This window comes from Halyomorpha halys, unplaced genomic scaffold (genome assembly GCF_000696795.3).
Source record: "Halyomorpha halys isolate HHAL.00 unplaced genomic scaffold, Hhal_1.1 Scaffold390.1, whole genome shotgun sequence".
NCBI classification, from domain to species: domain Eukaryota; kingdom Metazoa; phylum Arthropoda; class Insecta; order Hemiptera; family Pentatomidae; genus Halyomorpha; species Halyomorpha halys.
In genome coordinates, this window is record NW_027112043.1 from 420,299 (window position 1) to 446,746 (window position 26,448).

General features: G+C 30.2%; 1 protein-coding gene across 5 annotated transcripts in view; it reads right to left on the bottom strand.

Annotated features, from left to right (window-relative positions):
* The window catches only part of LOC106682128 (endoplasmic reticulum aminopeptidase 1), a 113,335-nt gene that overhangs the window by 21,362 nt on the left and 65,525 nt on the right, over nt 1–26,448 (bottom strand). The window contains exons 1-2 of one of the 5 annotated variants that reach the window (XM_024358234.2): nt 25,235–25,289; nt 1,626–1,655 (exon numbers count right to left, since the gene is read on the bottom strand). The exons of 2 other annotated variants lie outside the window; for them this stretch is intronic. In XM_024358234.2, the coding sequence (XP_024214002.2) occupies nt 1,626–1,655; nt 25,235–25,274 (70 nt within the window). In that variant the 5' untranslated portion in view covers nt 25,275–25,289. Of the gene's footprint in view, nt 1–1,625; nt 1,656–25,234; nt 25,365–26,448 lie in introns of those variants that run through there. 2 more of the 5 variants (XM_024364423.2, XM_024358237.2) reach the window with 2 other exon arrangements.

The window sequence follows — 26,448 nt, forward strand, 5'->3', positions numbered from 1 at the left end:
CATATTAATATCATAAATGTTATTTTTATTTTAGTAAAGAAATAGTGATATTTTACTTATGTAATACAAAGTTTCAGTCATAATTTATAAAACCAATTTCATTATCTATTACGCTTATGCTTTTGTTCATCTAAATAATATTTCCATGGATATAAATATAAATTATATTTCTGATCTAATGATATACTATTTACTGATTATTCACAAAGCAAAAATGAGAAGATAATGACTTAACCATACCTAAAATTAAATTAGCTTTCCAAAATTCTTAACTAATAAGCTTATACTAAAATAAAAATTACTCTAAATGGTCAATTTCTATAATTAAAACCTAATTTATATATTGTTAGCATAGCTATACAAACTTCATGATATAACACATTGTATAAATAAATCTATGAAATAATTTTCTATTTTCTATGATATATAAAATAAACTGAAATTGTTATGGAGTGAGGATAATTAATATTTACCCTTGAAAATAATGATATTTACTAAGTTTATTGAAGAAAAAATAATTAATTTTTAATTTTTTTTTATAGTGCATTATCATGAAAAGAAACAAATTTTGTACTTTCAATTAAAAAATTTTTTAATCAACTCCCTTATTTCTTAGGAGGACTGATCAAGCAAATGAATTGATATCTAGCCCAAATGTTTACAAATTTAAAAAAACATTTTTTGTTCTGGAATTAAATTTTCACATTGTGTATTATTGATTTCCAGTAATTATAGGTTTGATTTCAGTGTTATTTCTTTAATAATTAATCTAAACACCAGCTACTTTATTTCATTCTACACTATAAATAATACTATAAAACCATCACCAATATATTACATATTTTACAGTTTTTCACAATTTTGAAAAATAAATTCACTCTATAACTACCTCTTGTATTTTATATACACAAAAGCCACACAAAATCATCAACCTACAGATTATTCATAGAAACAGAAAACTACACCTAATTCAAAATAGTTTGGTATATGAAATTTCACAGCTTTAATTTCTATTAATAATTACTATAGTTTGAGGTCACAGCAATTGTGCATCTCAGAGCTCCACTCCAGTTTACATAGTCTTTGGTACTTTAATAGCAAGGGTTAATTATCCACTAGAAAAATTTATTTTGACTCCGATACAGAATAAAATTGGCTGGCCAACATCAGCCAGATTGGGCTCATAACCAAAAGATAACTAAGTCCAACGATCCAAGTTGAAGTACAATAGGGCATTAAAAACTACTGAAAATGGCATAATATTTAATTTTAAACATTACTGAATCCAGAACAAGAATAATTAATATTATTTTGGCTATAATGAACAAATACTCCCTACCCCATTAATAAGTTGCAAAAAATTATACATCTCGAATTGATTAATTTACCAATAAATCAACTATATTTACTGCTGAACTGCTTCTTAAGCCGTTTTTTAATGTTTGTCTTTATTTTATTTGGGATTTCAATTAAATATGTATTTCAATCCAATAAAAAAAAATATTTTTGATTTTTCAGTTTTAACCAAATTATTATACCACACAGCTAGAAATTACATCATGCTTCTTATAATAATAAGCATTAAGCATGCTACATTCAATCTTCTTGCAAGATATTTGACTTACCACATAGCATAGGAACTGGCCATACAGAGTCTTGTTGACATGAAAAATTAAAAGTTATTTTCATGCTCACAGTAAAATTAGAAACATAAATAAATAAAAATGGAAAAATATGAATGATATAGATCATAATGAAAAAATAGAAACTATACTACAGTTATTCAAATTAACAAAAAAATTAAAACTAAAATCACTGAATATATTTTTAAAAAGAAATAATATGATTAAAATAAAATTAATGAAGTTAGATTAAAACAAAAAAATGCCATTTTTTTTCATTAAAGGGAAGTTCCACAAATACTCAAATCCAAGATCTATCTAATCCTGATCTCAATGACAATTATTGAATATGCATATACTAATATGTATGAATAAAAATCACTCAAAATACCCATTAATATCATTAAGTCCATCAATCACCAAATGTGCACATATATGAGTATTGTATCAAAAAACCAATGTATCCCCTTTTAGATAAATATCATTAAAAATATTTCTTATAGGTAAAAGTAAGTAAATGTGAAAATATTATGTGTCACATAGCTAGCTGAGTGAAACTTTTTTTAGAAAATTTTTTTCTGCAACCCCTATTTGAAGAAGGAAAATATAAATTTTAAAGAAAGCCGAACAGTAGCGAAATAAGTTATTCCTTTCATTCTGTTTAGCCACACTCAAAATTGCTTTTTAACTCTAAAAACATGTTGTATTGTAGCAATAATTAGCCCAGTTGAGATATAATATCAAAATGTATCGCAGGATCATTAAATTCTATGTTTTGTATGTTTACATTTGGATAATCTGTGCACAAGTTTTAAATATGCCTAATTGAATCATGAATTTCATATAAAACCAATAAGAATCCCTAATACTTTTGTTACAATTAATACCCATATGTACTCCATCTTGGATAAGACCCTTATAAGTGTATAATGGCGAATCTCAAAAAAAGCTTCATTTTCTGGGCCAAAATATTGAGAGAACCACCTAACTTAAATAATCTTCCAATATTTCATGTGGCTTCCTGGGATCATAAAGAACAGTATACAACACAAACTGGACCTCATATAACTTTTTAGTGAGCTTGGACACCAAACCCCAATTTGTTAGGGCGGTGGACAGTAGCTTCACCATTCACCTTCAATAGAATGCCGAATGTTTGCGAAGACAGAGGGCTGGGACCCAATCATGAAAGAGGTTACCTCAACTCTTTATTTCTGTAAAGTATTCCCATAATTAGAATACATGTATTCCGGGTTTACAGAACAAAGGTTCCGAATTTTATTGAATTGTATTCTGTTATCGATGATAGTCGAAAGTTTTCAGATCTAAAAGGTTTTTTTAATGGATATTGATAAGAGTGTAAAAGTGACTAGAGATTATATTTTTTTTTTCATACACATAGTTTGATTATGTTCATTTTCTTTATCCTTCTGTTTGTATATATTTTAAGAGAGATTTTATTTATTTTTATGTACTTTTTTTTATTATTTATTTACTTCATTTATTCATTTTCATTCTTATTTTATTTTAGTATTAATGTGAACATTCATCACTATTACCTATTGCCCACAATGGTGTGGCAGATTGTAATATCTATCAATTAAATAAAGTTTTTTTAATAAAAAAAAAATGGATATTGTAAAAAAAAAAAAATGCGAAGAACATAATGAAAACAAAACATTGTTGATAAGGCACATTCCTCTGAAGGAATACTCCAATATCACAATAATTGACTTTTTTTTTTTAGAATTATCCATAAAGCACAAACGTGTGAATATGTCCAGGTAGGTGTGTATAATATTGCTATGTATTGTGACCTTTTGACAATCCTGGGTATTATTAAGGTGTTTCATCATCTGCCCCTATACCTGGTCAGGGTATCCTTCTGCGAAGCTATTAGGGCATCCAGGATATGAAAACATCTGTGTTAAGTTTGTCACATTACCAGAGTCCCCTGAGAAAATTAGATTGGCTAACCTTTAAGTGTCAAAACACAAAATGACAGGGTGTGATAACCGAAGGGACCAGAATCAAATTAACCAGGTGCAGGCCCTTTCTGGACATGTCAAACTTTTTCACCCATTATCGGCCCTGAGGAGGGGGACGCCTACCTCGGGAGCCTAAGGTCACCGATAGCCAATGAGATAGGAGATTCAAAAATAAGGTAACGCTCTAAAAGGGAAGAGGGAGAAAAAGAGTAGGATAACGAGACCCGGAAATAGGGCACAGTCAACAGGAATGCTTAGACGGAGACAGTCAAGAGACAGGCTTAGAAGATGCACTTCGACCAGACAAAGTCGTGAGAAGGGCCACGAGACCTGGACATCCTTTATGAACGACACCTACGGCACTACATCCCACGGCATCAGCAGCTATAAGTATAAATTAACCAATAAGTAATAATGTAATAATCTATATTTTATGGCAACCTTTATCTGAATCATTTTAATCATAATAAGAAATTGTAAGTAAATACTTAGTTTCTTTATGTAGTTTATATACTATTATATAACCTAATATACCACCCTTTATTATAATATATGATTAATTGGAACAACATTTTATAAATATAAAAGTATTTAATTGGTAAACTGGTAAACACACAAATAGCCTTTGGAAAAGAATCCAATCATAATAATAGTTTTTTAGGACTCAATAATAAGTTAATTAATTAACTTATTTTTGGATAAGTGCCTTCAGCGATTATTCTAGCATCCCGATAAAATCTCCATAGCATACATAGCAATATATCCTAGTACAAATTTAAGAGGTTTGGTACTCTACATCAGAATACCTCTAAAATGCATTCTCAGTAGGCAAGTTATGCAGGATAAGAGGTGAAATGATAGGATGATGACTAGTTTTACTGGTTCTCGCCGTAAATCCTAACAGGATGGAAACTCAAGAAGGGGATGGCCTACATGTATTTAATGCAGATTCTGACGAAGGGTCAGAGGTTATAATAAGGTGGAGAGATCCAGAAAAAGCAGAGTGGAATAATAAAACAATATACGTTTCTCAACAAAAAAAAGAAAGAATAATGGTATTACTACTCTACGAAGTAAAGATTCACGAAGTTAAGATCCACTAATGTATATTACTTCTATCTGCCTTCTAAGGAGGTAAATATATAAAGGGAATATTCCTAACTTGGCTTACACTTCTCAGCTTAAACGTCATCGAGAGATGCTACGTGCAAGACGTTAGGTTTTAGTAGATTAGATGTTTCAATCGTAATATTTATTGATTCAAATAATACATTTTGCAAAATATTACAACAAATGACATTGTTATTACATTTTTTGCAATTAAATTAGTGACCATAATCCAGGATACCATTATTAAAACATAGTAGTCAGGAACAAATTAAATGACCAGTGTAGTCAAGATTGTGACTAAAAAGTTACCACCATTACTTTGTCACTATTGATCCTATTGCTTGTATAGTACCCATATCTCAAATGGTTTGTTCAATGTGATATTTCATAATGTGAAGAGATATGAAGAAATATTTGAATTGTTTTTATAATAAAAAAAACAAACAACTGATCTAAACAAAATTATTAAAGGTTTAAAGCCCATTCATCTAAGTTCTAAAAATATGTTAGTTTACTAAAACATTCATTGTCTCAATCATAGTAAAATAGACATAGTAATAAGTTATGTATCCTACTTATTATATTATATCCAGGAATCTTCAATTTTAAAATTAGTTTAAGTGAATTGAGTGAGTGAGAAGCCAAGAGGTACAAGTTACAATTTTGAGAATACGATGTTTTTTCTATCTACCTGGACCTGAACAAAATTTTCATTTTAGTAATCATAGAATTGTAAAATGATAATATGATAAGTGAATAATTCACTGGCTGTTATTATTTTACAATTTTGTGATTACTGATACATAAAAACGTTTAAAAATTTTATTAATTGATTTTAACTAATAAATTGGATTATTATTAGTATGCATCGTTTTAACCCCCTCATTTATACTTTTTATGGTACAAAGCGAGGGCCCAAGTATGATAACGAAAAAACGAAAGAGATAAAACGTTACTATTGATTCAATGAAAATAAATTTTTCCCCCAAAAATGCATTAAATTAGCCAAAATATTACTAAATAATTTTTGTAACTCTTGTAACTAATTATAAGAGCACATGTGCTAAGTATTTACTTCTATTCGAGACGCATTTTCATTAAGCTATTTATGAAGATAAAACTTTTTAATTTATTAAATGACAGTATTCGATTAATTGGTAAATTATAATTTTCCATCTCTCGATAGATCATAAAATCATGATGTTGTGTAAACAAATAGCGATGGATACACAGATTTTCTTTCAGATAAATTTTTAAAAAAATTAAGAACGTAAACTTAATTTATTCCAAAGTTATTAAAGTCCCAGTGCAGATAAGCGAATAATTGTTAAGCTGATGAATATTAATTTAAAATACAAAACCTAAGAGGAAAAATTTCCATATGACCTTGACTATGAAAAGATTTGATAACTGTGTGCGTGTCCATTCTTGCGTGCCTCCAAGTGTTCTCGAGTTTAACAACGTCGACACTTGAGTTGGCAAGGTGACCTAAATAAACTAAAAGAAAAGAATCAATTTAACTTTTCTCATATTTAATAAAGATAATCCTTCTATTTCCTGGATTTTTAAATATTTTATAAATTTTTAATTTTGATCCTGTGAGTATACAAGACACACTATAAATCATTTTTTCGAAGGATTAGTCGGTTTTTTCTTGATATTTATAGTTTGCTCTCTATGATGAATGATTAATCTAAAATGATGAGTTATATTAGAAAGATGAAGAATGAAATTATTACAATTTTCTAAATCTTATTCATGTTGACTGTATACTAAATTTAACCATGACTGGTGTCTTATCTGAATTTAAACTAACTTACTTGCGTGCAATCTCACTCACTAAGTGCAAATTAATGATTTAACTCTGATTACTTTTCAATCGGAGTACTCAAATATGTCTGACAGTGCACTATCACTAATATGCAGTGCTTCACTTGACCAAAAGTACCCGCTTAGTGCCTTGAAAATACCCGTTTCACCTGTCAAATACCCGCCACATAACTCGCTCTTGGAGAATCGTTATAACTGCAGTCGTATAATTGTTCTGTCGTATTAGTTCTGGCGTGATAGTACAATGAAGCAACTGTCCTACTAACTATCACTTATAAATCGCCTTGACAGAGAACAATCTTTCAGTTTCAGTTACTGCGACAAAAGTCAGAGCCACTACCGTGGTGAAACTGTTTGATAAAAAGCCATGACAGCATGTACTGCCCTAAGTATTGACGAATTGGGCCTGACGTGATAGTTGATAGTACCGTATTAACTGCCACGTTTAACTGTCATCTGTATACATTTTGAGAGTCTACAGTCACAACATATCAACCTTACCAAATTTAATGACGATAAACGGGAAAAACATCATTCTTATGTATTGTTTTTGTTTTGATTATTTTTGATCTTGAAATTAATTCGATTCAAAGTTGTTATTCTATCTATATCGAAGTATTTTATTATCTACTGATATAGTGTTGAATGGTAACTCGAAGAAAAAATTGTATCAGCCCCGGGCCCCAAAAACAAATCGGTCAAAGGCCATAAATTATATTCATCTCATGCCTCAAGAATAAATCAATCCGGCCCCTAAAAAGAAATATTTCATGGGCCCCAAATGGTCTAGGTACGTCCATGTCCTAAAATTCAATATATAAGGAAATATAATAACTTGTTAATAATAGAAAAAGTCACTAATGTTTAACTTAAAAAAATAGTTGAAGAATGAAGAAATATTCTGTCTAATATGTAACAGACACTTAAATAGTGATTTAAATTATATTGGAAGAAGAAAGTTCGGGTGGCGGTGAATAAAGGTATCAAAATATTAGAAGAAAACTATTTATTGTTAACCAAGGTTCAACCTGACAGCCCTTATGAAGCCTTGCAAAGTGGGGTAGAACCTTGGTTAATCATAAATAGTTTTCTTTTATTCTATTCTGATAACTTTATTGACCACCACTCAGACTATCTTCCGACGATTTAAATTATAGTGATATATTTTTCGTATTATTAGTAAATGTTGGTATAATTGGCTTGTGATAGCTAAAATAAGAAATGAAAACATTTTATTGAATGTTTGCAATATGTCAATTGTTTTACCACATCATATAGTACTTTCTAATGTTTAGTTCATTATTTTTATAAGTAATTTATCTTGCAGAAATCTTTTAATTGTTTAGATTAGGCTTACCTTAAAACTTTAAATTCTCTTAACTAAATTAACTTATCCTAGCAGTATGAAAGTGTTTAGGACGGGAACATTGCTAGATAAACATAAATGGCTACCTTTTTACTCAAACGACAATAAAAGTTGAAACGTATTACTATAATTAATTATTTGCCCTTAAAATGTTTTTGACGCTATCTTTTCCACTTTTCGCCCCTCCAACTCAGTTAGCATGAAGATACATCTTTGAATTATGGCTAATTACAAATGGGATGAAATACTGAACATTTCCCTAACTCACAATAAGGAACTCCAATCTGTAGTTTACAAGATATTTTAATTCAAATGTTCAAAAACCTGTTATTCCATTTTGGCGCTATCTTTTCCACTTTTTAGTATCAAGATACAATTTTGAACTGTATCTCATTACATAATTTTTTTCATAAGCTCCGTTATTAATTTAACTAATTCTTTATAGATCCTTTCCTCTGTATCATTTATATGTACATAAATAATAATGTAATCAATCTACTACTGCCATTGTCCATAGTTATTGATCAACTTTTTCCTCTCTAAATGATGGTTTTGTTTTTATAGCCCTGATGAAGACCTGAAAATCAGGTCGAAACGTCGGCATAAATAAATTATTTTTTTGTTTATTTATGTTGTTTCTTTGCTGACCGTACCCCGCAATCATCTTCTCCAATCGTTTGTTTTTAGATTTAAGCATGAGAAAAGAAACTTTAAGGAGCTTACTCAATCGGAACGATACTGTCGGGATTGTTGGCTACTGTAATCTTCTACCCTTTTATTACAAAATAATTTTTTTCTGATGGAACTGACCATCATTGACCTACACCACCACTCCTTCCGTTTCACCTCGCGTCACGAAATCAGTTTACAACCGTATACTTTTTTTTCCTTGAGCTGCAGAACGTCGGTCAAGAAGTTTCACTTCAAAAATATTCTTTAGTTTAATACAGACTTATCTTGATCGAATCGTTTCTTTAAACTTAAGAAAATAAAAGTATCCCATATCACAGCCCGCGAAGAATGGTGTCGTAATTGGAGGATTAAGATAAATTCCAACAAATCCCATCAAATCACCTTTAACCTTCGTCGTAAACCTACCGACTGCCCTACAGTTTCATTTAATAATGTTACTCTTACCCCTGTCGAACAGATCCGCGACCTTGGACTACATTTGGACAAACGATTAACCTGGAATCCTCACACAAGATTGAAAAGACAGGAAACTGCACGTCGATTTCGACTATTACAGCACTTACTGGACAAACGTTCTAAACTTTCAACACATTACAAAAGACTGATCTACATGGCTATAATAAGGCCAATCTGTATGGCCAATATGGAGTTGAGCTTTGGGGCTCCACTAAACCTTCGAATTCCTCTCGTATTCAATCCTTACAATCCAAAATCCTACGTAAAATCCTCAATGCTCCTTACTTTGTCACAAATAAAATCATACATATCACTCCTCCCATTATAAATTCCCTAACCACTCAAACCCCCTAGTTTCTAACCTTGCATCCTCTTCCATTCCTGACAATCCTCCGAAGCGCCTGAAAATAAAATGGTCGCGAGACCAGCTAATATAAAATGTCATTAGAGTGCTACCAGTGGGTAGTTGCTCTACACGCCTGTAACACTCCATTTTAACTAATACCATATTTACTAAATGTATTATGTAATATACAGTTGTAAATTTCAATAAAGTTATTAAAAAAAAATAAAAGTATTATTTTTTTCTATAAGACACAGCAACTTATTTTTGCAGCAAAACCTTCCATTAACATTTAAATTATTATTATAAAAGATAAGGCTTAATATAATATTGTATGCAGGGAATTAAATGCATATTATACAAGCTTTATAGAGTAAATAAAGTGCGAAGAGAAGAAGATTGGAGGTTTATAGGCCATAAGAAGAGATCCCCCTGGTCAACCACCTTCTTCACTTTGTGTCAACAGCTGTTCCACTAAGAGATTGTCCCCACCCTTGCAAAGTACTCTTCATCTATTTTTCAAACCCCCCGGGATTTCATTACACCTCAAAGCTTTCGGTGGCCTTATAAATGCTTCGACAAAAGCATTTATTTTTACACTACTCATTATTTTCATATTCATATTATGATACAGCACCATTTGACAAACTTTGTTCATTTGTTAATGTGAAAACACGAAATAATAAAATAATTTCTGCAATAAAATATTGCTTAAAATTACTTTTCAATTATTACGTTTTTATTATTTTTGAAAATTATCTCAAATATGTATGGTATTGATTTAAAGATTTTTCTAGTTCAGAACCCGTTTCTGATAAGTATTTAGGTTCTTTATTAAGATGAACAAGTTATGACACCGCTCACACAAGAATAGTTAAAATTCTAATTTTTTTTATAAGATTTTATCGTCGCGTATTAAATGAAAATTATACATATTTTTTATAGCAAGGTTTATAACTCCTAGACCAATTACTGATTTTTTCATGATTTTTCTTACTGTCAGACCACGAGGATTTTAAGGATTTTTTTTCAAATACAATATAAGGCAATTCGCAGGTGATGTTTGCCAATGCCACAAGAAATAACATAAATGAAAATACAGTACGTAAATAATTTTCATTTTTCACATATATTTACTAGAATTACTGGATTCTATCCACATAGAATTACTGGATTTTCGCATATATTATTTTCTTTTTCTATTATTTTTCATAATTTTAAAATTAGTACATCCTTATACTGCTTTTATCTTCTTATAATACTTATTACGGCACATTTACTTGCTTATATACTAAGTAAGTTATATTACTTATATTATCTTACTTTCTCTTTAATTTTTTATTCATCATGATTGTTATCTTGTCTGTTGTTCTTATACCAAATGAGGGCTTGAAATTCTGGCGGAAACATTGGCACTAACAAAATAAGTTTAACTTATTGGTGTTTTTCACAGACCGCACCACCAATCATCTTGTATAATACCCACGGTCAACAACTAACAAATTATTATAAAATTACATACATATATATAAATCTTGTCATTTTTTTAATTACTATTTTACAAATTATGTCATTTTTCATTTGTTTTTTATTATTATTTCTTTTCAGTTATATTTTATTTATTTTTACTATTACCGTTATCTTCTAAAAACTCTCACTACTTCTTGTTTTGTTTTATGTTCTTTCTCTTATATTCTATAGTATTTTATAATTTATTCTTCTGTCTAATGCATTTCTCTCTCTATTGCATTGTACATAATATTGTAATAATTTATACTAACATTGTACATATATAATATGCTTTTTGCATGGAGTATTTATTTAATTATTTAAAATATACGCCTCTTTTGTAGGGTTTACTAAAGAGGAGAAAAAAATTTTTTTTTTAATTTTACAAACATTAAAATCTTATAATGATTCGTTGGTTGTTGACCATATTATATGAGAAGATGACATATATATTTATCGTATATATTTATCAAGTTAATTATCGGCGAAAACAAAATGTCAAAAAAGAGAAAAAGGAATACGATCTAACAAGCGTTAACTGCTGTAACATACTGGCTTGGGTTCAGCACATCTTTATATAAACACTTGATCAGCTGATCTCCTGGGTCAGCTGACATCGAAGTAACTGCTGACTCAGGCTGTAACTTATATTTACATATTTACTTCAAATATCACATATACATGTGCATATCCTAGCCGTACTTATAATACTCGGCAACTGTCTATGAAATTAAAATAATATATTGGTCATTTTGTAGTATAGTGATGTACTAATAATAATAATCTTCTCCTCTTCATAATCTTACTACGTTATTGAACTCGCCACAATATAGTTAGAATACATACGGCAAAATAATACTACGCGTTTTTATTTCATCAAACTGGATAGATCAGAAAGATATATTGATTTAAAAATTAATTTTTCATATTTAACAAGTTGTTTCCAAGGCAAAGGATTCTGCATCCTCAAAATCCGTTCTAAAGGTTAAAGTCCTTCCAAGGGGTTACCCTTTAAAATAATATTATTAACCGTTTATAAAAGCGTGAATTCATAAGTGTCACATTGAAAAATAATTAAATGAAAAAAAATCGCGGGTGTATAAAAAGTCAGGTTAGAAAGAAGTTTGCCAACAAGAAAGTTGAGGCTTTGTGCCTGACAAATAGGACCCACATATCCCCCCCCTCCTATTCAGATATTTCCTGAAGGGTTGACATCTCGGCCAAATGAGATGACGGAGTAATTTGCTTGTTACATTTAGTCAGAAATTTCAGGGGAAATTATGCAAATGGAAGGGTTGTTTGTTCCTCTTTCCCTCAGATAACTGTAAACATTAATTTACTCATGCATTATTCATTATTTATCGATTCATATCATAGCAACTGTATTAATGTGATGGTCTCTTCTGTTTATGTATCATTGTACGTTATTTTAAATCACTTTATATAATGAATGAGACAGTAATAGTTCATTAGTTGATATAATGTAAATTAATAAATGATTTTCGGTTAATCATGAAAATTTATATTTAAATTATTGCCTGTTTGTAAAACTTCTCAATCGATCCGTTGGGTTCGAATCTCATGAAGATTATTTGAAGGACTTTTCCCCTAAAAACCATTTTAGGAGAATATAATAATTAAAATTAACAAATAAAAAATTATACCAAGTGGTCCCTACTTACTAACGTCGGCACGTATTAAATTCTTTATCATGGGAGATATCCTTAAAGAAATAAAACCAATATTTTTATCCCGTACAAAATCATCACCAGGGACGGAGGGATAGGAATTAAATGAGAGGGATTGCAACATTTTAAACATTGACCGGAATTCTCAACTATATTAAAATATTTTAAATTTCTCAACTACATTGTGAGATATTCTTTCATAATTATTTAAGTGAAATATATCATTAAAACGATTCAGTGATGATCTGATTAGTACTTGAATGGACAACGAAAACTGAAACTTGTTAATTGTTAAATGATATTTTGATACATACCAATTATAAAATACATTTATCTTTTATAATCGAACTTTTCATTTCCTTGTTCTAAATGTTAACACTCCCAATTAAATAGGTATTGTTTATAAATCTTTATAACTCTATAGGTAAAATGTTTTTGAAATTCGTAGTAGGTTTTGAAATCTCAAATTGCCCGACTTTTTTAGTCATCTAACCTCATTTTAAAAAGCACACAAATGCTCATTGAATAGACAAAATTTTGTAAAGTCATTAATTTTTATACTGCATCCCGGAACATAATGTCATATATTTTATCAATTTCATACAAAAATCTTCATAATGATCTATAAAAAGGTATTTTTAATATAAATTATTGTTAAATTTTAATCCAAATTAGTTTGGATATTTTGCGAATATAAACTGCAATTAAAAAAAATTATCCTTCATGTTATAAAGGCTTCATGTGACGGATTGCACCCTATTAATAAAGTACTAATTTTCAGAGTGTCATTAGCAGAAGTCTCATTAATACTAAATTAAAAGCACTTATTTTTTTTTAAGTCAATCTGAGGCATCCACTACACGGCCTCCGCTTGATGAGATAATTAAGTTTAATGTCATACAACCCTGAACAGATAACTTGATGACTATCAAGCCCGCTTTAGTATGTATAAGGTTTTATTTTTAGCAACCATATAGAGAATGAAAGAGGGAAATTTACTAAAATCAGAATCAGTTTAACAATTTATTCTTAATAAGTATTCTAATAAAAATATGTTTATTCTTCACTATGATAAATTAATTAATTTGTAGATCTGTCTTGATACGTTAGAGATATAAAATAACTTAATAAAGAGTGTTGAGGCTTAATGTTTCTGATTAGTTATAATTGATAAAAATATATTTATAAAAATTTAATGTAAATACATATTTCTTCTTTTGTAAGATTATTATTAAAAGAAATATTTTTGAAACATTTTCTAGATAATTCAAATTTTTATTGAATATGTAGATTTGTATCATCTATTTGACAGGTGAAAATTTAAGTTTTTAAACAAACTAAATAATTTATAGTATTTACAAAAACAATTCACTGTTGATAAAATGCTCTTCAGATGTATGACTTTTCTCAAATTTATCTCTACATGTATGCGAAAGATTAATCATTGAGAAGGTGGAAAAATAAATGGTATTTAATTGAAGTTTGGGAGGAAACTTGATGAATGATCATAGGTAAGGAATTCCAAAACAAGGAAGCATGAATGATCGGGGATCACGTAGGGTGAGGGAGTCAATAATATAGAATGGTTTAATGGTTCGATAATATAGGATTATTTAATGGTTCTTATGGATTGAATTGTAAATTGATGTTTAAAAAGAATTCAATATTTTTTTTCATAAAATGGTATCGAAAATGAAAAGTAAATCGAAATTTGAAGATGGTTTTAGTACTTTTAGTGTAAATTATTTTACTATAATGATTCAAGACGGAAAAAACTTAAGTTTCAACGAACACGAATGATCGATTGTTATAGCAATAACAATTTAGCTCTCTACATTGAACTCCTTCAAATCTCAAATCTTTAGACCAACACACCCACGTGACGGACCCGCCAGTTTAGTTACCCTTATGGGTATTCTTCAATTATTACAGTTAAACAATACAAGTTGTTCAATTATTCGTTCACAATTAACAGACTAAAACAACAGTAAATACTAGAAGACTTACTTTTATTAAAAAATAAAATCAACATTTAAAAAAACTGTTTAAAAACTAGGTAGTAACATATTGCTAAGTGTTAAGTAACTTAATCCTAGATGCCTTGTGACTAGAGCATAATAAAGGGTATGACACTTCTCAAACAAACAGCTTCATATAAATGCATAAGAAATATAGGAGTGGATGTTGGATTGGCAGGGGTGAAAATTCGTCCAATCTTGTTTGTGTCAGTAAAATGTAAGGTCAAAGATTACCTAATTGGAGACCTATTTGAAGTAGAAGGAGAATAGTAATAAGATCCAATGAACTTTCAGGAAGAGGGGAAATAGGGGAGGTTTAGAGTTAGTACAAGAGCCGGGGAAAAAAAGGCAGTTATCTCACCCCAATTTTTGATTACTTTAATGAAAACTAGGTATAATTCCTAGTCAAAATTGTTGAGTCTGCCAAGTATAGGTAGGGGGAATAAAAAACGGCAGCTGTTTAAAAACCTTTAAAAAACACTAATTTTTCATTCGGAGCTCTATATCTTAAAACTATCAACAACACTAGAAAATTTAAGAGAACATTATTTAAAGAAGAGTAAATTTGCTGAAATATCAGCCCTAAGAGAGCTATTTACGTCCAATGGTTCTCGAGATATAGCTTTTTAAAAAGCAACATTTCTTAAAAATCTACTGACAGATTTGTAGTTAGTTAATTTATTTTGAGAATTCTATATCTCAGAAACAATGTGACGTACAGATGTCTGCCAGCGCTCAAATTAAAGCTAGTTAAATTTACTACAAAAGAGTTAATTGTGTTTATCTTTGTAGGAGTAGTACTTTTTCTGATATTTGACAAAATAAACTCACAAAATGTTAATTTCTAGTTGTTCGTATAAAATGTTGTATTTTTGAAAAAATATATCTCTAGATCCATAAGACGCACATATGTCTGCCAACACTCAAAATAAAGGAAATTTAACTTACTATAAAGTAGTTTATGACACTTATCTTCGTAGGGGTAGTAGTTTTTATGATATTTTGATGTAAATATGAATTTGGCAAATGAAAATTTGTCCGAACAACTATAAATCAATTTATTTTAGCAATTTTCATGTAAACTATTACTCCTACAATGAAAAACACCATAAACTACTTTACAGCTCATTAAGCTGACTAGCTTTAATTTGAGTGCTAATAGACTTCTGTAAGTCATATAGTTTCTGATATATAGAATTCTCAAAATAAATTAACTAACTACAAATCTTTCAGTGGGTCTTTAAGAAATTTTGCTTTTTAGGTTTTCTTGTGTACCTGGTGTAGGTTTTCTTGTACCTATATTTGGTAGATTCATCAATTTTAATTATTAATTATACATAGTTTTCATTAAAGTAATCAAAAATTGGGGTGAGATAACTGCCTTTTTTCTCCTCTTGTGCTCTTGTACTATGTGACTGACCAGTAGATTCTAAGAAATGTAAGGAGAACAATCGGTACTTGTCCTGGTAAAAGGAAACCTTCCCAACAATAAGTGATTAACTACTTTTAGGTTTCCTATCTCTACAGAAAAAGTCACTTCAGTGGACCAGGGAGACCTTTCCTTATATTTTCGAACCATTTAACTTTTTTTCATGCGAAATGAAATAATTTAAACTATTAATTTAAAACCTCCACTACGGCCCTTCATGTAGCCTTACTTATCTGAATTATCAAACAGACAATTATAGCGAGTAGGTTGGTCGATGTACGACATGTCACAATCTCACAAGAAGAGATCACAAGACAAAAAAAAAGGCAATCCTTCCTTCTTACTTTCAACTATATGTTACTTCATATCCCTTTCTTTTTTTACGTACTGATTTTAAAGTTGCTAAAGTTCTCACAATATGATAGATCGTTTTATTTATTCCTATTACAGCTTACAATTCTTCGCAAGAATCAACCATCTTTGTTTTATTTGATTAATTAGTTTCTCCATCTTCAACTAACTGGAACAAACCATTGGCGTATCTAATCTTAGATCTATTACGACAAACGCTTAAACCTCTTTCGCTACGGATCTCTAAAATAGCATCATGAATTAGAACACCCCAACTTAATCCTAACACAAAATAATAAATTACTTTAAAAATACTATTGCTAAGCAAGAAGAGTCTGATTCTATTAGAAGAAACAAGAAATTAATATTTAGGTGAATATCAGTGGCGTAACATAATTATAATAGTTAACAAAGCAGCCTTATACCTTGGAAGACAAGTGTTTAAAACATCAATAATGTCAATAGATTAAATGTCTAAAGAAGAAAAAAGACAAAAGTTTGTTGAGAGAATTATTTTTATCGGCTCAGAGCTGTCTGAGAGTGAATTATAATTGGTAAATTCTCACTAAGTTCTTTATATTAATATATCAAAAATATAATTTCCCTTTCAGGTCACTTGTTACTTAATTTTTTTAGTTATGAATTTAATTTAATGTGTTTATTATTATTGGGTTTTGATTGAAACTTTTAATTAGTTGTATGTTCTTATAAGAGCATAGCAATGATAATATCATTATTGATATGAATTAATTCAGGTTGAATAGAATATAGTTTGATTAATAATTTTTTTTTTATTATTTTAAGAAAAAATAATTTTATCAAAACTATGCAATTTTTTCCTAAATGGCTAATGACATACCAAAAATGTTGGTAGCGCACACTTTGCCGATGTGTGAAATACAGCGATGTAAACCGAATCATAAATCGACAAAAATAAGCATTCAAAAAAATATCTTACGTAAAAATATAAAATATTTCAAAAATCTAAGGATAACAGCCATAGTTTTGACAAAAATACGACTTATACTTCTCTGGAACATAGTTCTAAATGTCTAACTTTAGTCAGTAAACGTTTCTTAAACCACAACATTAGTCTAAAATTAGAAAATTCAAAGAAAATATGGTATAAAAAGTATCTAAATTTTAGTAAAAAATCAAAATTATTCCCCAGAGATAAATTGTTGTTATTCTATAAAGTAGTACTATGACTTGTTCTAACATATGCCTGTCCTATGCGGAGCTTTAATCCCATGCAACGAAATTTAAATAAAACTTCAAGTATTCAAAAGCAATTGCCTTAGAATTTTCAACAACTACCCTTACCTTACCAGAATAACTAAAATTGATTCAGAACTAAATATAGACAACATACATGAATACTGTTCCGGGTAACCTACGGCAACCGAAAGGTTGAATTTGAGGAGCCACCATATACATTATGGCATATAATAGCCTATAGGATATACTAGCGCCCATGTGGCCAACAGTCAAAACATCATAAATGTTTTCTTTCGGCTACCCACTACACCACTTGTAACTTAAACAATAGAATTTTATTTTTCATTCAATCATGTTTCATTTTTCAATTATACAATCCACTCAAACCCAACCAGCCTACCAAAAGTGAAGTATGTCTGGCATTAAAGTGAAGGCATGCTTCATACAAATACTTATAAAGGTTTTTTTCTAATCTTTCCCTAATTATTTAAAACCATTAATATCCGAAATAGAAAATTATACAAAAACAATGAGTATTTGTGAAATTATGACATGCCTCAGATATCGCTATTACAGCCACTTTGTTATACTTATCTAATGCTTGTTTCAAAACCTGTATCCTCCGCGCTTCTTTCATAGGGATTATGAAAAAACGTACATGCTGGAAACAAACTACGTCGCTTGTTCAGAAGCCCCCAGAGCACACTTCTGCTTCCAGACCAATGGTCAGAAATAATTGCTCAGCTAGGACATGGTGTGTTTTCGAGCCTCTAAATTCAAAATGTCAGACATTTTGTTAATGTTGTTTTTACTTTTTGCAATAGTTGAGTTAAAATGTCTAAAAGCGCAGGTATTCAATAAATAATTTTCATATATGTTGCAAGATAGGCTTAAAAAATTGTTTTCATAATAAATTGGCGATTAACTACTGAATACTATATTAGCAGCCCTGAGATTAACAGCGGTGGGAAATTTAATTTGCCCTTTTAAACATTAAAGACAATAAAAAAAAAATTGTCGCTAGCTTTTTAATATTACTGCAGAATCCTCCAACAATTTCAAGGACATTGCTCATTTCCTCATTTTTAAATTTTATTGAACCCAGTTTGAGTTACGAGAAAATATTTCTTGTCCTGATTATTCAGCAGGGTCTCGCTACTTTTAAGTAATTGCCGGGTATAAACAACTTATAAGGATCAATAATGACAAATTAGGTAGCTTCATTTATCCTGACGGCTCCAAGAATTACTTAGGTGTTGGGGCTTCGAGTGTGTGCTATGATCACCAGTACATATTCTCTTTGTCGCCCATTGTAGTAGCTACACAGCTGTAATGGTTGCAATCAACAAAAGCTTAAATGTTTTTCTTCCCACAAAATAAAAACTGGTCATCTGTACAGACTCATTGACAGTCCTACTTAGCTTAAAAAAATATTTTTTTCAATTAACCCACTAAACCAAAACATATATTATTCATTACAGTCCCCCAACAGAAACGGTATTTTTCGCCTGGGTCCCCTGAACACTGCAGAATAGCTGGTAATGAACTGGTCGATAGACCAGCAAAGGATGCGATTTCTGAAGGAATTCAATATCGTGGAGTGCCTGTCGATGATTTCATTGCCCTCCTCAAGCAGATGATTAAATTGGAATGCAGACAAACGAGGGAATATGTTTTTAGAGAACAAATTAAGGGAAATCAGAATTGATGTCACCCCTTCGATATCGTCAACTAGAAGTGTGCGCAGAGAGGAGGTGATTTTGATGCGCCTTCGAATAGGTCATACGCGCCTGACCCATCTTATTGCTCGCTATTCTCCACCTGTATTCCTAACTTGCGGAACAAGACGGTAAGTTAACACATTTTGACTGAATGCTGAGCATATAACTCCCTCAAATCTTTACACGATATACCAGCGGATCTTCATTCCATCTTGTAGGATAACAAACACACCGTGAATAAACGTATTTAATCAAATTTTACTGTAGGTTCCCATCTTCCAATAGTTTCACACTTCAATAGCAATGAATGCGTACCCTTGCCCTGGTTCAGTGTGTAGCCAACGGTACAGCCTAAGAGTCCTAATACAAATCTATCGTTTGCTATTTCGGAAATTAAGGCAAAAATGACCCATACGTGGTTGGTGCCTTAAAAATATTAAAAAGAAAAGAAAAAACTTCATAACTGTTTTCTGCACTGAGCCAACTTCTATACCCCTGCGATTATTTCAGTGAATAGTTTTAAGCTTCGATAGTTTGCATATCTGCTCTCGAAAACGGATCACTGATGAGATTTCATTGTTATACAACAGTCATGTTATATTATTTCTTCACTTTTATTCGGATATATTCTGCCACCAACTCCTGTTTTTATCTGATCGTATTAGTTTTCATTAAAATTATCGCATTTACTTCAACTTAGCTACAGATGAAATATATGCCAAGAATCGGTAAAAATTAAACAGTTTAGTGCAGAAATACACTTTTCAGTTTCCCTGAGTTCAAAGTCTTGCAAAGTGGTCCGTGTGTTTCCGGTGCACAGCCTAACTCGAAGATGAAAAGTTATACGGAACTGAAATTATGTGTTTATGCCTGTTCAAAATTCTTTAATTACTACATTTTAGAATTTCCTTTTTACCTTGTATATTTTTAAATATTTCATAATTCTTATAGTATATATGTATATATAGTTGACCGTAAAAATTGATATATAGGAAGATGGTCAGGGTTGCGGTCACAAGAGAAACGAAAATAGTTTACAACTATTTTATTTTCCAACGTTTCGCCCCACTTTGTAGGGCTTCATCAGGACTAAAAAGATACAAAATGAAACTATGTTAAGATAAAATGATAGAATTAAAAATAAAAAGATACAATAAAAAGAATAAAAAACAAGTAACAAAAAACAATACATATACAGAGATAAAATAAACGTCATGAAAGAATAATAAAAATAAAAAAATAATAATAATGGAAAAAAAAATAAAAAATGACAATAAATGAGTAGAGAGCCATATAGGACAACATACCTGTCCAAATAAATAAGTTGAACAGACATAATTCTTATAGCTCTTAAAAAAATATTTATTTCACTGTGTGATGAAATTTACTTCATTTAAAGTAGATTTTGTTATGAAAATTGTTTTTTAGCATAAAAAGGATTTCATTCTTCATGCAACCTTTATTAAAAAAAATGTCATCTCGAATTAATCTGTAATTGGAAAAAATGAATATTTCATTAAAAAAATCCGGGATGACTGCCTTGGATGGAATAATTACTTTGTCAGATAGGACTGAACTGCTTTGGTTGGCTTTAATATTTAATGCGAATAGGTCGCTGAGTTTTCTTTCAAGAGCGCAGCAACCCCTACTTTCCCGCTGCCCAATATCAACTTTGTTAGATGAATCAAAAGTTATTTAACAAACAAAATCTCTCCTTTTCACGTATGATTATTCATTTATTACTTTATTAGACGATAATAATACAATAGGTACGAACGAAAAATTTTATGATGCGACATGATGAAATCCGTAACCAATAAAATTTAAATATGTGCGATTATATAGCACAACAAACCAGTTTTATGCTCTTATCAGATATAATGAATATAAAAATAATAAATAATCAAAATCTATGAGAATGACCTAACTGCCATATGTAATACATACCTATGATACAAGAATCAATTATTATAATTTATTGTAATCTTTCATACCTCTAAAAAGTATCAATCGTTCTCATCTTAGTTATTTTGATACCTTTCTTAAAAAAATAACAAAACCTTTTTTTTTTTTAATTTAGAAAAGAATGGCGCTTTTGCGTAACCTTTAATATCAGCAAATGCACTTATTTGCTGATAACTTCAGATCATCAATGCCACTAATTGTTAAAAAAAGTTATTTCATTAAAAATAAATTATATTATATTTAACTCCATTTCTTAACATCATATGATTTTCGTGCTAATTCTGATATGATTTGAAATTTCTTTGGATCTTAAATTTTTCTTAAACTTTGAGTATCTAACCTAATGTCGTGCTATACAGAAATAAATTGTAAATTTACAATCAACCGGGTTATAATAATCATTTGAAATGGTTGGGAAAACAGAGGGTGACACCGAGCACTCATATCCAACCCCGTAATTTTAGCTAAAACCAATACTCATACCAGTGGTTTTTCCAGCCATTGTTCAAATTGTCAGGAGCCCACTTTTCCAGCTTTTTCACTTTTTCATCAAGCAATATTTTCCGGAATATATCCTGGTTCATGCAGAAACCCAAGATTAAAAAAAGATCCAAAAATCCTTGAAATGAGTTTTTATTATTTTTTGTTCTCTGAAGTGCTGCTGTATTTCACTTACGGAATCTTAGGGTGAGGGTCATTGGGGTGTATTAGGGTGAGGGTCATTGGTCATTCCATCGACATACTGTCATCTTGGTCAACCTAATGTTCATGGGCGTAGCCTAGTTCTACCATAACTTGTGAGAAGAGATGTACGAATAGCATCAACTTGTTGTTGTGGATTAGAACATAATTAAAAATCATGTTCACACTTAATGAAAGGCATAATCTTGGATATGGATAAAGGCATAACTCCAGTTTCGGTTTTTTTTTTAAATAGGGAAAATGCAATTTCCTTAAACGTTTTTATATTTATTTTCGATTTCAACTCAACTTCTATTTAGATTTAAATTATTTAAAATTATGTTGGAGGGCTCCCTCCCATACTTCCGTATTTTTTACATAAAGTAGTAGTCGCCTTCCTTAACTAACCAAATATCACACTACTTGCATATCAATCGTTTGGTATAGATCTATCTACAAGACTCATACTGAATTAGATTTTTAAGTTCAAAATTAGACAATACATTATTATAAGTATTTTTCCAAACCATTAGGGCTGTATGCAAACATATTAGGTTCAACAAGATAATTACTTTTCAGGTTTTATTGTTGAAAAATGAGTTTCCCGGATTTACCGCGGGAGTGTCCGGCACATTTTTGTGATGATTTATTATTAAAACTATTTTATTAATAATTTTATTGACGTTTGTGTCAGCTGAAAGGTATTAACAGGAAAATGCATTATAAAAGTGATGCAAAATACACTTGTATTATTTATTATATATATTATAGCTTATTGCTTTATTTATTATATATTATATAACACTCATATAAATTACACATGCTTATATGCATTAAGCAGCTTAATTTATAAATATTTTTGGGGGTGGGGCGCACATGGTGCAATTTACGGCTTAGTGGTCCGCAAACATCTATGGCTTGGGAACCTCTGTTGTAAACTGAAATATCTTCTTATTGTAGCCATTATTTCCATACAATCCCAGTTTAGTTTTGAATATCTCTCTTGTCATAAATTAGAGAGATAACATATTTAGACCAGTCCAATGGCATTTTTTTTATCTTTCTTGTATTGATGAAATTAGCAGCTTCATTATGACCAATTAAATCTTGTTTAACAAAATATATTTGTTATGCTCCGTATGTGTTAAGATACTAATCTTAACTAATTACTACACTAATGTCGTATGTTAATGTTAACCAAATCTTATTTATGGGTATGTAACTATAATACTATTAATGTTTTTTTTTACCTATTTTTTGTATTATTTTAGATTTTTGATTTTACAAGTCATTAGCTCATTTGGCCGGTCTTATCTCTCTCTAGTCAAAAGCGGCTTCTGTTCTATGGCTATCGACTTTTATTTTGATCCGCTTGAAATTGTCAAAATAAGTATTTTTATTCCTAATTTCGATCACCATGGAATTAGTTAGCAATAATCTCCGATCCGAATGCATTTTAACGCTGAAATTAATATAAAAAACTGTTTTCTTATTGACATAGACATTCAGGTAGGAATACTCATATTAATTAATTTAAATATATAAAATATCTCTATTGAACAACAGTTTATTAATAAGAATTAAATATGATCCTATGCGTTTTTAATATAGTTTAATTTTTAATTTATACGATTAACAATAGATGGTAAATATTTGTATATACTTAACGCTGCTATGAAACATTGTTGCTCTTCATCAAAATATTAAATCACTAGAAATTAATCACGAAATAAACATTTGCCTTTCAAAGTACTAAATATTTAACTGTACACTAAAGAAAACAGTTTATGATTATGACTTCTGGGAATTTATTCACTGCCTTTATAAGTTTCCTACATAAGTTTCATAATGTCTTGTCTTGTAATGTCGTCTTCACGATCTTCATAATGGATCACAAAACCAATTAAAGCATTTCTTTCCGTAATAAAATGATTCCTCAACTGCTCTTAATTGATTTCACATGTATACAAAAGAATGTGGCCTAACAAATTCCTCAAGAAGCTGAAATCATAATTAATTAATTTTATAAACAATAGAGCTTATCATCGTAACTCGAGGGTCAACAAAATGAAGCCCTTGAATAAAGGGGAATCAAAAATATTTATACCCATGAAAGTTACCAAAAGTTAACTTATTGATAAAAATTATTGAAATACCATAAAATAATTAAATATAAAATATTGAGGCGTTGAAATAAACACTAGACTAATTTATTAACTAAGAGAGCTTAAAGATGTTCAAATTAAAACAGGCTTATTTTCTACGAACAATTGAAAAATAAATTTCAAGCACTTTTTTTCATAATAGAAGAAAGATTTAGAGCAGAAAACAACAACAAACCTGCTCATTCCAAGTTCATTTAATTTTCAGTTGTTTATAATTTAGTTTATTATCTGTTTACTAAAATAAAAAAAAATAAAAATAAAAAAAAAAAATTCAAACCTCCTTACTTTCCCCACAAAATAAAATGTTTATTGTTGTTCATATTTAAAACAAGATATATACTTTGGCAGAAACAATAATCTAGTTTTATAATATCTAATTTTAGCCCTATACATAACAGGCTGAAGTTAAACATTTTACTAACCAATTATCATTTATTCACATTATCATTTATGAATTATCATACTTATGTTCGGCAAAATAACAATTACTGCCATATGTCACTTTATGAATGAAGAGTCGCTGCTTCCCTATCCGACGTAAAATTGACAGTGTAACCTTGATGTCTAGCCGGGTTAACAAGCTTCAGAATCAGATCATTAAGCTGTAATGTTTTGATAATAAGATTAGCAGTCCCATTATTTTATCTCATTATCTTTTATAAATTTGGAATCTTTCAATTAACAATATTGTTGTGTGTTATGAGCGCACACTGATTATTAATAAAATTAAATTTTAAAAAAATATAATTAACTTGACCAAGTCAGAAAACAAAAAAGAACTTTTAAAGGGTCTACCTTTTATATCGATTTACTCTTTATTAATAATGATTTTAATACAGTATTCCCAATACACCTTCAAGTTTCTATTGAGTGTTTTATTTTTGCAGTAAATAAACTTTAAGTTGTAAAATAAGGAATATTTCTACAGCCTCACAAACCAGTACATTCCTCACCATCATCTAGAGTAGATCGACTCCATCCGAGATGCCTACTACTCTCAGATAAGAGCGTGCAAGGACCCTAAAAGAGTACACACGCAGACACCTAAGACGGGTGCCAGACCCTTCACTACTCAACCTACCTGTAAGAAATGCGACATCGTCGACATCCTGTTCGGACATCCCTGGCCTCCGGCGGCACCAGTACACTGTCTCTACCTCGTTCCCCGAGACTAGGGATATCTTGACTAGCGGCTCATGAGCCACACTGGCGAACACTGAGCATCGATCTCCAACCCTGCGCCGTCGCCCTACTCCCCTCCACTATTTACCTATCATCGCTAAGTATCGTCCCATCTCTTCAAACATATTTTGTATAATTGCTCCAATAATTACTTTAATTTCTTTATGATATTACAAGTATTGTAATGCCGTGGCATGATGACAGTAAAGATAAATATAAACAAGTTTGATACTGCAGGTAGGTCATATAGCACCCTAATAAAGCCATAACTAAACTCATGGCTTATGATTACTAAAATAATAATTAAAAAAAATCATTAAAAAGGAAGTCTGAATTCACTTATAGTTGATGTTATGTAAAGACCTGCTACAAAATTATACTGGGTGTCCAGAAAAGGCGAGTGCTATTTAAAAGTTAAATAAACAAAAAACAACGGTCTCCAAGGAAAGCAATATATTTTTTAACTATCTGGACATAAGAAGAATCATTTTGTGACTAAAACATTGTCTAGACTGGATTCAGAAAAGAGTGAGAATTATTTTTACTAAGAATTTCTATGAGACCCGCGGGCAATGTTTGAAGGCGGGAGTTACGACGCCGATAGGGCAGGGCCGGCCAAAATACCAAAATTGAAAATGTACTATAAGAATCTGTACTAAAAGAATAGCTGAAAATACAGTTTTGTTATTTTTTGGAAAAGCTTTGTTTGAGCCCTTGTGCTATTATTGCAAATCGGAAATGGTTCAATACTAGTTTAAATTTAATATTTTTGTGGATCTTTGTATTTAATGAAATTGCAATTTTGTAGATCTTACCTATAATGGAGAAATTAATTTTTTCAATTATTTGTGCTATTTTGAAGATGCATACGATCAGTTAGGAAAAAGTTTATTGATTAATATAAATAAAAAAGGTTATTCAAAAAAAACTCCATCAACTTCTGGAAGTTGGAAACAGCTTAGCTATTTTTCTAATGAAGATACTTTTAAGAAACCCTCCTAACACTTTCACCAGCAATTTTACGTCTTAGGTGATAGATGGAGATAGCTCTTTCGACCTTAATGGCCCATCATTTTTGAACTATGATAATTTTTTTTCCCCTGCTTTAAGTTA